At 44.6% G+C, this 15,918-nt stretch overlaps 2 protein-coding genes across 2 annotated transcripts in view; one reads left to right on the top strand and one right to left on the bottom strand.

Moving 5' to 3' along the window:
- Nucleotides 1-15,918, bottom strand: part of Sumo1 (small ubiquitin like modifier 1) — a 147,329-nt gene that overhangs the window by 125,772 nt on the left and 5,639 nt on the right. The window lies entirely within an intron of this gene.
- Bmpr2 (bone morphogenetic protein receptor type 2) overlaps nucleotides 3,509-15,918 on the top strand; it is a 118,585-nt gene continuing 106,175 nt past the window's right edge. The window contains exon 1 of the mRNA XM_006975028.4: nucleotides 3,509-4,364. Coding sequence (XP_006975090.1) covers nucleotides 4,289-4,364 — 76 coding nt within the window. The 5' untranslated portion in view covers nucleotides 3,509-4,288. The remainder of the gene's footprint in view (nucleotides 4,365-15,918) is intronic.

Genomic DNA, 15,918 nt, shown 5'->3' with positions numbered 1-15,918 from the left:
ATACTCTTTTGCCAAACACTGGAAGAAGCCCTGGTAACTGACAGTTCTCAGGTGGATCCTTCCTTGAGGGTTGGTTGTTCTTTACTTAAGGTCACCTTCCATCCCTCCGTGCGGCCTCTATACAATAATTGGTTGATAGAGAATTGGTGTCCAGCCACATTTTAGGACAACACTGAAAAGCCACCCCCCCCCAATTCCAGAGCCCCTGCAGATTGGCTGAAGCTTCATTTGCAACTTTGTTACAGCTCAGTGCTGAAGCTTCATTTGTAACTATGTTATAGCTCAGTGCTGAAGCTTCATTTGCAACTATATTACAGCTCAGTCTGGCCATACTCTAGTCCTGCCATCCTTGGTTCCACAGAGATGTTCTTAAGTGGCATATAAACCCCACTCATGACAGGTCCACTAAGGCGTCTACCAAACACAAAACAGGGTAAATACATATTTGTCTCGATAAGCTAACAAGATCTGTGGGATGTTATTATAACTTCGGTGCTGTGGGATGTCCTGTAGGCTGTAAATATATGTTGCTAGAGATTGATAAATAAAACGCTGATTGCCCAGTAGCCAGGCAGGAAGGATAGTGTAGGCGGGACAAGGAGGAGGAGAATTCTGGGAAGTGGAAGGCTGAGGCAGAGCTGCCACGATGAGAAGCAGATGTTAAGATACGGGTAAGCCACGAGCCACGTGGCAACTTATAGATTAATAGAAATGGGTTGATTTAAGATAGAAGAGTTAGCAAGAAGCCTGCCACAGCCATACAGTTTATAAGTAATATTTACTTGGTTGGGTCTGAGCAGCTGCGGGACTGGCTGACCGTGGGCCAGGCAGGATCAGGAAAACTCTAGCTACACCTCGCCCATCCTGATCATGAGATACCAGACCTTACTGACCGATCAGTTCTGTTCTTACCCGTTAGACTTGTATTGCCGGTCTTCTGTAGTAGATTAAGTCATGGCTAAGTTTTAATTCTTCTCCATGTCCCTTCTCACTGTGAATAGTCACCTCTCGACTCAGATACTGACTGTAAGGCCAACAGAAAAGGAACAAGGGCTGCATATTGAGGTCTACTGATGAATTATTCCCGCCAAGTCAGTGGCATGAACTTTTTCCACAGGAATGCCCTAAGACTTCTTTCCTACATAATTTATTACACATTTATAACATGTACAAGGGCACTTAATATTTCTTAGGAAAATTTTATGCAAATAATAATTGAATAATAAAGTATTTGACCTCAATTCGAGGAAGAAAAATTGTATTTCAACAGCTAATAAACTTCCTGCATCTCCAACATCTGTCGTTTCTCAGAAGAACTAGATCTCATGTCTTGAAAGCAAAATGTTAAAACAATGCCAGTTCCTTATTTTAGGTCTTTCAGGCAAAGCAAAAGAAGGTTGTAAAGCTAAAGAGTCAATGAATATGCTCCTTATTTTTCAAAAGGGATTTTATTATATAGAAAAAAAAATCCTCTCTGCCTGAAGGGTAAACAGTATAAAAATATTTCAGCTAAAAAAAGAGCCCTGGGCAGGTATTACCACAACTCTTAATTATAGCAGATATTTACTATGATAACAGAAACCAGTTTAAGGAATGTGATTTATTAACATCACGTTCAGATAAAGAGATAAAAGACTTGGATAAAGCAAGGGAACAGTAAGACTTGAGGAGTGTATTTATGACTGTATCCTGGAACAGCCTTTAGCCACAAGGAAAGACCGGCAAAACCAGCCTGGAGAACCACATTTCTGCCTACCGGGAGAAGGGAGGGCTAGACTTCATCTCTTAGGATCGCCCTCCCACGCAATTTTTCCACCTCGCAGTTAAAGAATTAAACCCAGACTTCCGATCATGGCGCCAAGCACGTCACCTTCTCCCCTCTCCCCTAGCGAAATCCCACCCAAGTCGGCCGACCCCGCAGGGGAGAGTCATAGTGCCCTCCCCTATCCTGGCTGCCTGAGTCCAACCAAATTGAGGTTAATAAAAAAGAAGAAAAAAAAATTAAAAATTAAAGCGGTCCTAGGAAACTGCGGGGCCGGCGAGCCCTTCTGCATTGGTTGAGTGGGGGAGACAGGATCCCACTCCATCCCCGGAGCCAGCAGCTCTGCAGTTTTCCTCGCACGGGCCCTGCCAAGCCCTGCAAAGCCCCTGCAGCCTTTGTGACCACGGCCCTCCCGGGGAGAGGTGCGGGCGGCGGCGCAGGAGGTTTTCAGTTTCCTCGCCGGTTTTCCCATCCTCGCCGTCGCTCGGCCAGCCAGCAGCCTTTGCCATCGAAGGAGGCCGCGGGGACGGCCGCTCGGGGCAAAGCCGACCCGGGCGAGCGCGCACACCCGAGTTTCGCCGACCGGGTCGCGGTCTGGACGCCTGAGGCGGAGGCTTTTGTTTGCGCGCCGCCAGGGGAGGGGAACCCGACGACCCAGGTCGGCTACCCGGGAAAGGCGGCTGGGGCCGGGGGGTTCTCAGGGAAACCTCGGAGGCAGCGCCGTCCTCGAGGCTTTAAAACCCCCCGATCCCAGGTTGGCAGCGGTGGGCCAACGCGAAAGCCCAAAAACGATGGGGGCCGCCCGCTCCTCCACGCTGGCGCGGAGGATCGCCGCGCCACCCACGTGCGGAAGGCCCGCGCGTGCGAGCAGGGGGACCCTAGGCTGCCCGCCCCACGCCATCCGTCCGTCCGTCCGTCCATCCGTCCGTCCCGCCGGCCCCACCCTACCCGGGGCCGCTGGAGCCGGCGAGAAGCAGACGCCGAGCCTGGCTGGGCCTGGCTCTCCGGGCGAGCCTGGGAGCGAGGGGCGGGGCCGGGCGGGGCCGCGGGCGCGCAGGCGCAGTGCGTCTCGCTGGAGCCGCCGCCGCCGCCGCCGCCGCCCGCCCGCCCGCCCGCCGCCCGCGCTGCACCACAGGCCCGAGACAGACAGACAGGGGTCGGGCCGAGCGAGCGAGCGAGCGAGCCGGAGAGACTGGGAGGAGGAGGAGGAGGAGGAGGCGGAGGCGGGGCGACTCCGGTGACCGGGAGCGCCTCAGACTGGCAGCTGCGGCGACTCCCCCCTTTGTGTCTGGTCTGCGCGGAGCCGCTGGAGGGGCCTCTCCCCCCCTCCCCACCCCAACACACACACACCCTACGGAGGGGCGCAGGGGGGGGGTTTCGCAAGCCCGGCTGCCCACCCCCTTCCTCGGCCACCTACGTCCGTCTGCTTCCCGCCGCCCCCCGCCCTCGGCCCCGCGACGCCCGAGCTCCGCCCGGAGCCCAGAGCTGCGGAGAACGAGGCGGCGGTGGCGGCGGCGGCAGCAGCGGTAGCGGCAGCGGCGGCGGCGGCGGCGGCTTCTTCTTCTTCCTCCGGCTTGGGTTGAGCGGGGGTTCGCTGCCTCCCGAGCCATCGACGGGGAAGGAGACCGCGCTTCCACGGTGGAACTGACTCCTCCAGGCGAGTGCGAGCGGCGGGGATAGCCGAGGGCGAGGCTCCGGGGCCAGCCCCGCACCACCCCGCGTGCGCCGGGGCCGAGCCGGGGACGAGCCGGGGCCGCCGCGACCCTCCCCTCCCCTCCCTTCCCCCGCGCTCCCGGAGGCCCGGGCCTGCGCGACCCTCGGAGCGCGATCGTCGCCAGGAAGCTGGTGGGCTCGGCCATGGAGGCGGGCGCACCTCTCTCCGACCCCGGTCGGCGGTGAGGATTTGGGGCCGTGGAGATCCGAGGGAGGGCGGCCGCGACGACGACGAAGCGAAACTTTTCCCCCGGAACCCCGGCTTCTGTCCTCCGCCAGTCCCGAGCGATGCGACTCGGGCGGCCGGGCGCCGCTGCCTCCTGCCCCGCTTGGCCCTTCCCGGCGGTGGGGAACTTGTTCTGAAGCCTCCGTGGCCCCCCATCGAGTCCCCCCCGCCCTCCATGCCTACCGCCACCCCCCACCCCCCGGCACCCTGGATATGTTTTCTCCCCGATCTGGATATTTTTTTGATATCGTGAAACTACGAGGGAAATAATTTGCGGGGATTTCTTCTGGGGCTCTCCCTGCTTCGTCCCCACGGACATGCCTTCAGTTGGGGGAGCCGAGGCACCCCGTCCTAGGCGAATGAAGCTCCCCAGCCACGAGGGAGCGAGATGAAGGGAAATCCTGCAGCGGAGTGAGAGCCCTCCGTCTAGGTCCTCGCATCTGCCATTTGTCCTTTCAAACTGCATTGTAATCCGGGCAGGATAAATCAGACGGAGGGACGAGCAGCCTCCTGGCCGGATTTCTCCGCCCGAATATACTTTCCAGATTTCTTTTCTTTGCCCCTCCTGCTTCTCGACTGGCCCAGGGATGACTTCCTCGCTGCAGAGACCCTGTCGGGTGCCCTGGCTCCTGTGGGCCGCCCTGCTGGTCAGCACTACGGCTGGTGAGTAGCCCTGGGTGGCGCGTCCGGGCTCCTACCCCAGCGGGTGGCGAGGGAGGGAGCCTGCAGAGGCCGAGGCCTGTGCTCGCCCTTCGCAACGTGTGCGCTCGGATCCCCGTGGAGGAACCTGCCAGGGAAATCACCTTCAGTGTTTTCCTGTAGTTTTCGCGTCCCCACTCCCTATTCCCTGACCCCTCCCCCACGGGAGGGGGGGAAAAAGACATATTGGGTGTGGTATCTTGACATTTTTAGCTGTGAGGTAATGCAAGGATTAAAAATAATATTTTAATCGCTAGTGAACTGTGTCTATTAGAAGATTTTGGAGACAGAGCTGTGTTTTTTTTTTAAATGTAAAGAAGCAGATTTGGTTTACAATGAAAAGAACTAAACACGCACTTGATTGAACCTTATTTTTACGTTTAGATCACTCTTTGGGAATCCACGTTACTTTTTGTTATTTAAAAATGTTACCTGATGAATAGAATGCATGTTGGGGAAGCCAGAGTGTGAGAATCTTGATACATTGTATAAATACTGTTTGTTGCTGTCGTCATTAATACTGTTTTGCTCCCAAGAATCTTAAGTATTCTCTGTCTTTTCTTCCTGGACATTTGTACTTTGTATGCTTTCGGAATTACTGCTGGGCACACAAGTGTTTTGATAACTTTACTATTAGTCATCTGGCGTCTGTTGGCTTTCCTGTCATTGAGACAACTTTGACCTCGCATCAGACTTCTAGGAGATTTGACTCCTGAAAGTTCTTTGACATTACTAACGTGTGAAAGGAACCGGTACTCCCCTTTCCTCTGGCCATTTCCCTTTTAATTGTCAGTCGCCTTGAGAAAAAAACAACTCGTTTTTTCACATTGCAGTTATTTTCAGGCAACAGTTTTCGTGCTTTGCTTTTAGAAAAATTCAGGAATGAATTCTTAAATTAGTCACATGAAGTATGCACTTAAAAATGAGTAGACAGAGTAATAGTTTTCCTATTTTTTAAAAGTAATTTTCACATTCAATAAAATTTTCATTGTTGTAATAGACACACAAGTTACTTGTTTAATTTTCATTTTAAAGGTCTGTCCTGGGGAAATACTGAAAGCAAATGTGAAGTTTCCTTCACATTTCCTGTTACTCTTGTCTATTGTAGATTAATATTTAGTATTTTATATTTTTGATTGTGAGCTTAGCTTTTAATGACTGAGCCATCTCTCCAGCTCATTATATCTAGTATTTTTAAATAGTAAGTCCATGTAGTGTTAAAAATCATTGGAAGATCTGACTTGATTACACCTTAAAACTTGATGTTTTAATATTTTTGATCATTTCAGTTCTTTTTGAAGCAAAACTGAACAGTTTTTCTCTAAATTTCTTTGTTAGCTGTTTAAATCTCTAGCCACAAGTCATGTGGTTCCTGTAAAATATGAAGAGAGTAAAAATGGCCTTGACACGTAAGCAGCCATTCTGCAAGCAAAAATATAAGACATTTTGTTGTTTTTTAAATTATTTGACTTTTTAGAATGCAAATTCTCATAGTGTTGTGCTCATCATTCTGTGACCAGAACTGATAAAAAAAATCAGAGAAAAATAACATTGATTTCAAAATAATTTCTATTTGGTGGTAAATGAATTTTGTCCTCTTTTAAAAAGGGTCATATTTAAAGAATCCTTGTATAAAAGGGATTTTGGTCTCTCTCTTTTTTTCTTTTCCATGTTATAGTCCCAGATGATGGCATTTTTGAAGCTGGATTTCAGATCTATAAAAACTGTTGTTTACAGAGTATTTGCTATGCACCAGCAACTATTAAAAGAGCTTTACATATATTTTCTTCTCTGATCCTCCTGACAATTCTGTATCCTAGGTTTTTATTATTATTCCCCTCTTACACACACACACACACACACACACACACACACACACACACAGAGAGAGAGAGAGAGAGAGAGAGAGAGAGAGAGAGAGAGAGAGAGAGAGAGAGAAGGAGAATTAAGTACAGAATTTTAAGTAACTCATCACAGTAACTTGGAGCCAGGATTATAGCCTGCATCCTTTCCCATCTCCTCAGTGCTAACAGCAGTAGAACCAGCAACAACTTCCTTTCCCTGTGACTGGAACCTGAGATTTGGACGTTTACAAAATGATGGTTCAGGTACTGATCATGCACTGCCATGGTTCTGAACGTGTAAAAACTGTCCAACAGGTGGATCTCTGTGAGTTCAAGATGGGCTGGTCTACCTATTGAGTTCTATCTAGCCAGGGCTACATAGAGAAACCCTGTCACAGAAAAACAAAAACAAAAACAAAACAAAGAAACAAAGCATAGCAAAAAACCAATCAACCAACCAAAAGCCAACAGCTTTGCCAGAGAGTGGATTGACTAGTAGTGCGGCTCCATCCGGTATCAAGGGACTAGGGAGTGTCTGGGTAGATGTGGTGTCTGTGGATGAGTTGATGTGACTGGTAGGTGCGATTAGTGCACTTGAGTGGGAAAAAAATAGTGCGGACTAAGATCTGTGTCATTCTTCGGAATCTTTGTCATCTTTGTTGGTGGCGGTGTTTGTGGCAGTGTGTCCTGCAACTCTGTGAGGTCTAGGTTGGATTCAAGCTTTTGTCCACACTGATACTCTCCTGCCTCAGCTTCCCAAGTGCAGGGATTACAGATTGGAGCCACCAAGTCTGGCTTACTAGATAATTTTCTAAAAAAAAAAAAATTCCAATTTTGTTCATACCAACTATTCTTAGAATTAAGGAGTCCAAGAATTAATCAGAGTAAGTAAATTATTTTAATAAAAATTAAATGTGCTGCTAGCTTTAATTAGGCAATTCAGGCTTGCTTAAGGGTCAGCTTTGTAATACAATTGAAATAATTTTCTTTCTATATTTCGATTTTACATCTCTTCAGATATAATTGTCTAAAGTGAGAGAATTGTCTCTAGCGTTACTGAGTGGTTAGTGAATTTTTTCAAGTAACTGCAATTTTAGTTATCTTTATTTGTGTTTCCCAGTTTGGACACTACAACAGTTAGTTAGTTACCTGAGGTTCTTGATAAAATGGGTATTTTTTTTTCTCTGTAGTCTAATTATACTGAATTATACAACATACTTTTTGTAGGGGAGGGAGTTTTTTTAACCCCAAAGAGTTTTAAAGTTTGCGTTTGAGAACAAGTGCTTTATATCATCAGTGCTAATTGATTCCAAGTATGGTGATTTTCTGTTACAAGATAATTTGCAGCCACATGGTCTTCATACCATGTAACAATCATTTATTCCATTTTACCTGTGTCTCGTGGGCCCAAATCTGAAGGAGCATGGTGACAGAAAGGCCAGAGGGCAAGCCCATTCCCACTGCACGTTTCCAGACTGTTCTGTAACGTCCATTGGCCTATCAAATCATAGCTCCATGTGAAAAGACAAAGTGTATGAAATATGCATATTCCGAGGCTATGTATAGTGTGTGGATGTATAGTGTGTATGTATAGTGTGTATGTATAGTGTGTGGATGTATGGTATACCACAGAGGAATGAAGAATTCAGACTCCAGTCCCCCTCAGAGAATTGGGAAGGTGGCCGAGGGAGGATGTTTTCTTACCGTGTGAAGGGCTTTTGCTGACAGTCTACAGGCTTTGGTTCTACATCCCGGAGTATCTCCTGTGATGTGAGTGTTGGTGTTTGTGCAGTGTGAGATGTCTCCTTCACAGGGCTACCCCTTTCCTACTTTAAAGGCCAATAGTTTTCTTTACTTTTGGTTGTGGAGATCCAGGAGCCCTCTGCCACTGAGACACAACACTAGCTGAAGGCCAATTTGTTTTTGTTTTTTAAACATTTAAGAGAAGAGTTTGAATATTGGTTTCTGATGGGTAAGTTCTAGGCACTAAGTGAAGATGAAGTAAATGAGTTAATTTTATTACTGCCCATGCCACTTACTTTGGCACCTACTCATGCAGCTTTGCTGTTGAGTATCAGTTTCGTGAATTGTCTTCTCCCAGCTGGTAAGTGTAGACACAGTACAGAATTCAGCCAGTCAAGTGGGGTGCATGCCTTTAATCCTGGCACTCAGGAGGCAGAGAGGCAGGCAGATCTCTGAGTTCTGGGACAGCCAGGGCTATGAAGAGAAACCCTGTCTCAAAAAAACCAAAACAACAAAACAAAACAAAACCAAATAAAAAAACCAGGGGCTAGAGAGATGGCTCAGTGGTTAAGAGCACTGGCTGCTCTTCCAAAGGTCCCGAGTTCAATTCCCAGCAACCACATGGTGGCTGACAACCATCTATAATGAGATCTGGTGCCCTCTTCTGGCATGCAGGCAGAACACTGTATACATAATAAATTATTTAGCGACAAAGGCTTTGCTCACTCAGTCTTACATGTTAGTTTAATTTGTATTTTTATTTGTTTGTTTGTTTGTTTATTTTTGTGGTGCTGGGGATCAAGCCAGGCTCTTGAGTGTGACAGGGAAGCACTCTTTTGGGCTGCGTTCTCAGCCTTGTATTTTATTTTGGGCATTTTACTTTCTTCCTGCTTCTCACCAAACCAAAACTTGTTAGTTGAAAGAAGCGCCTGTGTTTTTTAAAAATGACTTCGAATTTAGTTCCATACAAAGCAATGACCTTCACTGTGGCATTGTCAGACTTACATATAACTATATAAAAGTGGCTTTTTTCTTTAAATACTTGATTATTTATTTTGTGTGTTTATGCTTGTGAGTGTGGGTGCACAAGCAGAGACCAGAGAGCATCTTCTCAGGGTTTGGTTCTCTCCGTCCGCCCTGTGTTTTGAGGACGAATCTCTTGTTATTTCTGATGGTGTTTTTGTGATGTATGTGAGCCTCCTGCTAGTTCTCTTGTGTCTGTCTCTTGTTGTAGTAGAGTGCTGGAATTACAGATGAGAGCCACCACATCTGGCTTTTTATGGAGTTTCTAGGGATGGAATTTAGGTTACCAGGGTTACACAGCAAATGCTTTTACCCACTGAGCCATTTTGATGGTCCTTAAGTGGTTTTAATTTTAATACGTTTCTGTGATTATTGTTGATGAAATATAAAAGGATTAGTGCCAACCTATATTAGATAACGTTGGTTTGGTTTTAGTTATCAACTAATATTCTATGGCGCTCCCCTCAAGGTGAATCAATTATATTTATTACCTTTCTATGCACAGAATAAGAACTGGATTCTAATTTCATTGATGCTTGTTGGAAAAACACAGGGGCTGAATATCCAGAAATTCATTCATTATATTTTTTGTAACACACATAGGGACTTACTACATACTACAAAACTGTGTTTCCTTTCCTGTTAAATTTTCTAGTTTTTGTGACGAGGTCTCATGATGTAGCACAGGCTGGCATACAGCTTCCCTCGGTCTTTCAAATTCTGAGATTATAGACATATACCATGTTTGTCCCTAAAACCTGGGTGTGAATGAATTTAGTCTTTAGCCCTTCTCAAAAGCAATGAAGAAGACTGAGTATGACAGACTTTATCTGCTTGAGACAAGGTCTCCTGTAACTTGGCTGGCTTTAACTTGTAGAGCTGAGGCTGTCCCTGAATTTGCCTTCCACCATCCCTCCCAAGTGATCAAATAAAAGATAGACTTGTTTTAAAACATTTCTTTTTTTGATCTGTGAGACGGATATGATAAGAATACATATAATTCATGAATATCTTCTGTGGAATTAGAAATAAGCTGTTAATAAATGACAGGATTTTAAAAATTACTTATTATTTTATGTGTGTAGGTTTTTTGCTTGCATGTATGTCTGTGTACCATGTGTGTGCCTGGTGCTTGCAGAGTCTAAAGGAGAGAGTTTGTAGATACCCTGGAATTGGAGTTACAGAGGCTGTGAATCACCTGCTATGTAGGTGCTGGGAATCAAACTCGGTCCCCAGGAAGAGCAGCCAATGCTTTGTTTGTTTGTTTGTTTTTGTTTTTTGTTTTGTTTTGTTTCTTTTTTGAGACAGGGTTTCTCTGTGTAGCTTTGGTGCCTGTTCTGGAACTCACTCTGTAGCCCAGGTGGCCTCGATCTCACAGAGATCTGCCTGCCTCTGCCTTCCGAGTGCTGGGATTAAAGGCATGAGCCACTACTGACTGGCTCAGCCAGTGCTTTTAACTGCTGAGCCATCTCTTCAGCCCTGACAAAAAGGATCTTACTCATTTTTAAATTAAGCAGGTATTTTATTAGTATTATAAAATAATTTTATTTTGAATTTGCTTGATATAATTATAGTATAAAGTATATTAAAAAGAATGTATGAATTTAATCTTTATGAAATGAGTGCCGTGTAGTCTGAAAAGAAATTCATTAGGTAATAATTTGACTTTTGTTTTAAATAAGAAAAGTGATCAGAGAAGAAAATATGACCAGTGTATTTTCAAAATCTCAGTTGTTTCACATTTTAGTTAACACTTGTTTATCATGTAAGCTGTGTGGATTTAATGACTTCTAGAAAATATGAATTTGTTTTGAGACTTGGACAGAAAAACTTTAGAATGTATTGCCTTAACCACACTTGTATATACTCTTGATTTTGTTGTTAATATAGTGCTTGACAAAAAGAGTTTAACCTTTTACAGTTTGTTCCAATGTGCGTGACTGGAGTGGCCAGGAGGGTAGGCAGAGGAGTAAGGATAGGTGAGGTCTAGAGGGAGAACTGAAGAAGTACCCAGTCCGCAAATATCTCTTTGCATCCTGTTGTGTGCAGTTATTTTGTGAATCTTGGAGGGTGATGGCTGTTACCTCATGATGGGGAGATGCAGGGCAGATTGCATGCTATTGAAGCAAGGGCAGGCACTTGGTGGACTGTTAGGATTTTAAAGTTTCTTTCTGCTACCTAGCTATTTTGGTTTCTCTGGGTATCTTTTTGCTCTTCTTAATTCCCTTCTAAATATCCCTCCCCCTTCCAGCCCTCTGTAAAAAGATCAGTGAAAACAAAACTTGCTGGCTTCCCTATCCCAAGCGTCTTTCTTTCTGCTGCTTCCCAGTCCGATGCCGCCAGGACTACTTTCTTTAGCTTGGATTTAAAGTGAGCGTCTTGCTGTGTGTGTAACCCAGCTAGCTCGACACTCCTCACTCTGTAGCCCAGTCTAGCCTCTGACTTGGGGCAGTCTTCCTGTCTCAGCCTTTTTAGTGCCGGGAACACCGAGTGAGCCACCACACCCCGCTAGCTGTAGTTTTCTGATTGGCAAGTCTGGTCAGCTTTCAGCTTTTGGACATACTTCTCCTGAACTTCTTTCTGCTGCTGTCCCTCTCCCTGCTGATTTTCCTCTTTGCTGTTCCTCTCCTAGGCTTTAATTATCTTTGAAGTAAAAGATGCCTAAGTGAAGTGTGCAACTAGAATTGGAAGTCCCGAGTTCTTGCTTCATGTTACTGCGAGTTTACTTTGTGCAGATTCGCTCTTTCGGCATTTGGGAATAGAGGGCGGGGCCTAGATGACACTGTACTTAGGCAGTGTTTTTGCATATTGAAAGAGAAAATGTGCCAGGGATCCACATAATTATTAGTAGGTATATAAGCACTTTGAATGATATATTTGCTTGTTATGAGAATATTTATTTCTTTCTCTCACACTGATGATGGTCAAATTTTATAAGTCCTTGTCTACTCTAGGCAAACTCTATCCCACTGAGATACACCGCAGTCCCAGTATTTCAAATTTACCTTAGATTGGGGAGATTTTGAGGCATTCTAAAATTGTAACAAACTGCATTGAGAAAAACATAATTTAATTAAACATGTTTTATATTGAGTGCATATTTGAAGTAGCCTAATGAAAGTGTAGAGAAGGGCTCTGTAGGGCTCTGCTCTAATAAAAACAGAAGAGTGGTGTACACCAGGTACGTAAGGAGTGCTCTGAAAGAGTATCCTGGTATCCTCAAAGTTTAAGATTGGAAATGACTTTAAAATGTACTTTAAATGATTAGAAGTTTAGTAAAGATTAATTCATCTACGCCGGCGGCGGTGGTGGCACACACCTTTAATCCCAACACTCCAGAGGCAGAGGCAGGTGGATCTCTGTGAGTTCGAGGCCAGCCTGATCTACAGAGTGAGTTCCAGGACAGGCTCCAAAGCTACACAGAGAAACCCTGTCTTGAAAAAAAAAAAAAAAACAACCAAACAAAAAACAACAGGAAAAAGTTAGTTCATCTGGCTTGGGTGTGGACACCTTTGATTTCAGCACTGGACACGCAGAGGCAGGTGGAGGGTGGAGTTCCAGGCCAGCCTGGGCTATGTAGAGAAACCCTATTTCAAATAAACAAAACAAAGAAAAGATTCGTCTGCTATCTTGTCTGCCATTTTTCTTCCCAGTCTTTAAATTTAAAGTAAATAATGCCAAGGTTAGTTTTAGGCCAGTCTTTGACCCAGGTGTCATATATTTTAAATCAATAAGATCTAGTTAATTATTTAAGGTTTTTTTTTTTTGGAAGCAGGATATCACTTTGTAGCACAGCCTGGCCTTGAACTCCTAGCAATTTTCCTGCTTCAACCTCCCATGTGCTGGGATTATAGGCCTGAGCCAACATACATACATGGCTTGATATTTAAACTTAGGTTAACATGGTTTTTGTTTTTTTTTGTTTGAACAGTGCTGAAAATTGAACCTAGGACATTCTGTACATGCTAGGCAAGAACTTACCACTGAGCTATTCTCCAGGCCTTAAAAAAATTTAAATTCGGCTTTACTGATTTTTTTTTTATTCATGTACCGTATAATTTAACCACTTAAAATACATAATTTAGTGGGTTTTGTTATAATATGTAAGACTTGCCATTTTAAGCTTTTTTTTTTTTTGAGACAGGGTTTTTCTGTGTAGCCCTGGAACTCGCTCTGTAGACCAGGCCAGCCTCAATCTCAGAGATCTCCCTGCTTCTGCCTCCTGAATGCTGGGATTAAAGGTGTGCATCACCACCACCACCACCACCACCACCACCACCACCACCACCACCACCACCACCACCTGGCTCATTTTAAGGATTTTCAAATGTACATCTTCACGGTATAAGAGTTCATGCCTTTAATCCCAGCAGTCAGGTGAATCTATGAGTCTACAGAGTGGGTTCCAGGACACCCAGAGCTGTACAGAGAAACTGTCTCAAAAACAACAACAAAAACCTCCAAACAGACAAAACAACAACAACACAACCCACACACAGGATAGAACATTCTTTGAGTAGTACATCTAATAGGCACAGAAGGAATTGCATTAAAGTATAGGGTGTTGCCAAGGAATTCTGAATCTTTAACAGTGAAGAATAATGTCTGGAAAGATGAAAGGTAAACATGTGATTACTTAGCACTGCTCTTTAAAGGTGCAGTTTAGCATCCTGTTCTGTTTAGCACTATACCAAGCGTGAGTAGTTAGACTTCTGTATGGTGAAATGTGAAGTGTGTAAAGGAGTTGGTCATATGTGGGGTTAGCTGAGGCCGTCTCTTCGTTTGTGGAAGCTATCAGAGTGAGGAGGGTCTTTGTGGATTACTGTATCCTTTCTGGAGTGGTACTTGTATAGTTCTTTCATTTTGACACATCATGGAACCTGAATCACAATAGAGTCACAGTGAGTTCTGCTAAGTGATATGCGTGTAAGCATGGAGTTCAGAGGACAACTTGTGGCCGTTAGTTCTCTACTTCCACCATGTAGGGCCTTGGGATTGAACTCAGATGATTATGCTTGGAGGCAAGCGCCTTTATCCACAGAGCCATGTCTAAGACTCTTAAAATTTGTCATTGAGTTTTAATTAGTGCTAAGTACTTTGGTTTCTATGGAAATTTGGAGCTGCTTAAGGCTACAATACTCCTTAGTATTTAATATAAGCCTAGAAATGTTACCGTTTCTTTCTGTTTGTGGGTTACAGGAATCAAACTCAGGTCTACAGGCTTGCTCAGCAAGCATCATTTCCCTAATCTTGTCTATATTTTCTCTTAATTTTTTTGCAATTGTGGGTTCAAAACTAGGGCCTTACACATGCTGGGCAAGCTCCACCGTCGCCCTGCAATCTCTGTACTGCTCTTAAACTTTGCTCTAAAACAAAAACTACTCCAGAATAAACATTTGTGAAAGAAGTATACATGCTCATTTCAGAAATATTGGAAAATATCAGAAAGATCAGAAAGAATACTAGGGAAAAATCACAATCATTACCTAGATATGAGACTTTTTGAATATCATACTCTGCTCCACCCCAGAGCTGAGCCTTGAACCCAGGGCCTTGCACAAGAGTACTACCCCAGACCCCTCCTTACATATCTTAATTTTGATTGAAATGTTTTCCATGCAACCATTTTTAAGTTATGCTGTGCTATGACATGTTGATGTATGTACATGTGTAGCCTTTAAACCTAGGTTTTATAATTAATTTGTAACCTGAATTATAATTAATTAATTTGTTTAAGACACGGTTTCACTGTATAGCCCATGCCTCCTGAATGGTGGGATTTTGGTGTGTGCCACTTTTTCTTTGGGTTGTCTCTACTGACACTAGGTAATTTCATCCAGTCTTAGGACTTTGGTTGGCATCTAGAGGCTACGTTTCAAATATATTTCTTTCTTAAGCTCATCTTTTTTTTTAACATTGAAGACTGAGTCCATGCATCCTTGACTTGTGTATGCTAGGTCAGCCCTCTCCCATTGGACTGCACCTCCAGCCCTGGGTATCTTAAATTTGTCCAGAACTGGACGGAAGGCTGCTTTCCAGTTGTTGAGTGTCGAAACCCTCTTGGTTGCCTTCATGGTATGTGTGGATTCTGACGGCTGTTACCAGTTCCACTGTTACCCATGCATGGACCTGGAGTCACCTTCTGGGTGCTGGGAACTGAACTAAGGTCCTTCAAGAGCAGCAAGTGCCGTTAGCCATCTCTCCAGCCCCCCAGCATTTCTTGAGCATTTAGTATATTTAAGTTCCTTTTATATTTACTGTTATCTCACTGTCCCCTAGACAGACTGAGCAATATTATTTTTTCTGTTTTCTTTTCCTGCGTGTGTATGGCTTAGCTTTGAACCCAAGGTCTAAAGCATACTAGGTAAGAGCTTTACTACGGAGCTCTCAACCCCCTATTACTATTATTACTGTTTTTCTTTTTGTAGGTGAGTATACTGACTAAGTGGGGGACTTGAGATTAAGTTCAGGACTCTATTGCTCTACAACAAAGCATTCATATAGTACACAGTGTTAACCTGAAGGTATAAAAGGACTTGGAAACCATGTGTGGTGTCCTATAAGCTTAGCATTTGGGAATTCAAGGCCACTCTGGGAAACAAAATGAAACTGTGTCTCAAAAAAAATACCCTCTACCCCCAATCAAATAAACAAAAAACTTGAACATGCTGTCAGTGTAGCTCCCTTGGTGTGTAGGAGAACCCGGGGCTTATTCCCTAACGCTGTATAAACTGTGGTGGTGCATGAGCTTGGGGAGGGAGGGTAGGAGGATCCGAAGTTCAGTGTCATCCCAGGCTGCACAGTAAATTCAGGAGTAATCAGGACTGCATAAGAACCATGCATTTAAGCTGGGCAGTGGTAGTCCATGCCTTTAATCCAAGCCTGGTCTACAGAGTTCCAGGACATCC

The sequence above is a fragment of the Peromyscus maniculatus genome, chromosome 13, assembly GCF_049852395.1.
Source record: "Peromyscus maniculatus bairdii isolate BWxNUB_F1_BW_parent chromosome 13, HU_Pman_BW_mat_3.1, whole genome shotgun sequence".
Taxonomy (NCBI): Eukaryota; Metazoa; Chordata; class Mammalia; order Rodentia; family Cricetidae; genus Peromyscus; species Peromyscus maniculatus.
This window is presented reverse-complemented; position numbering and strand designations above follow the sequence as displayed.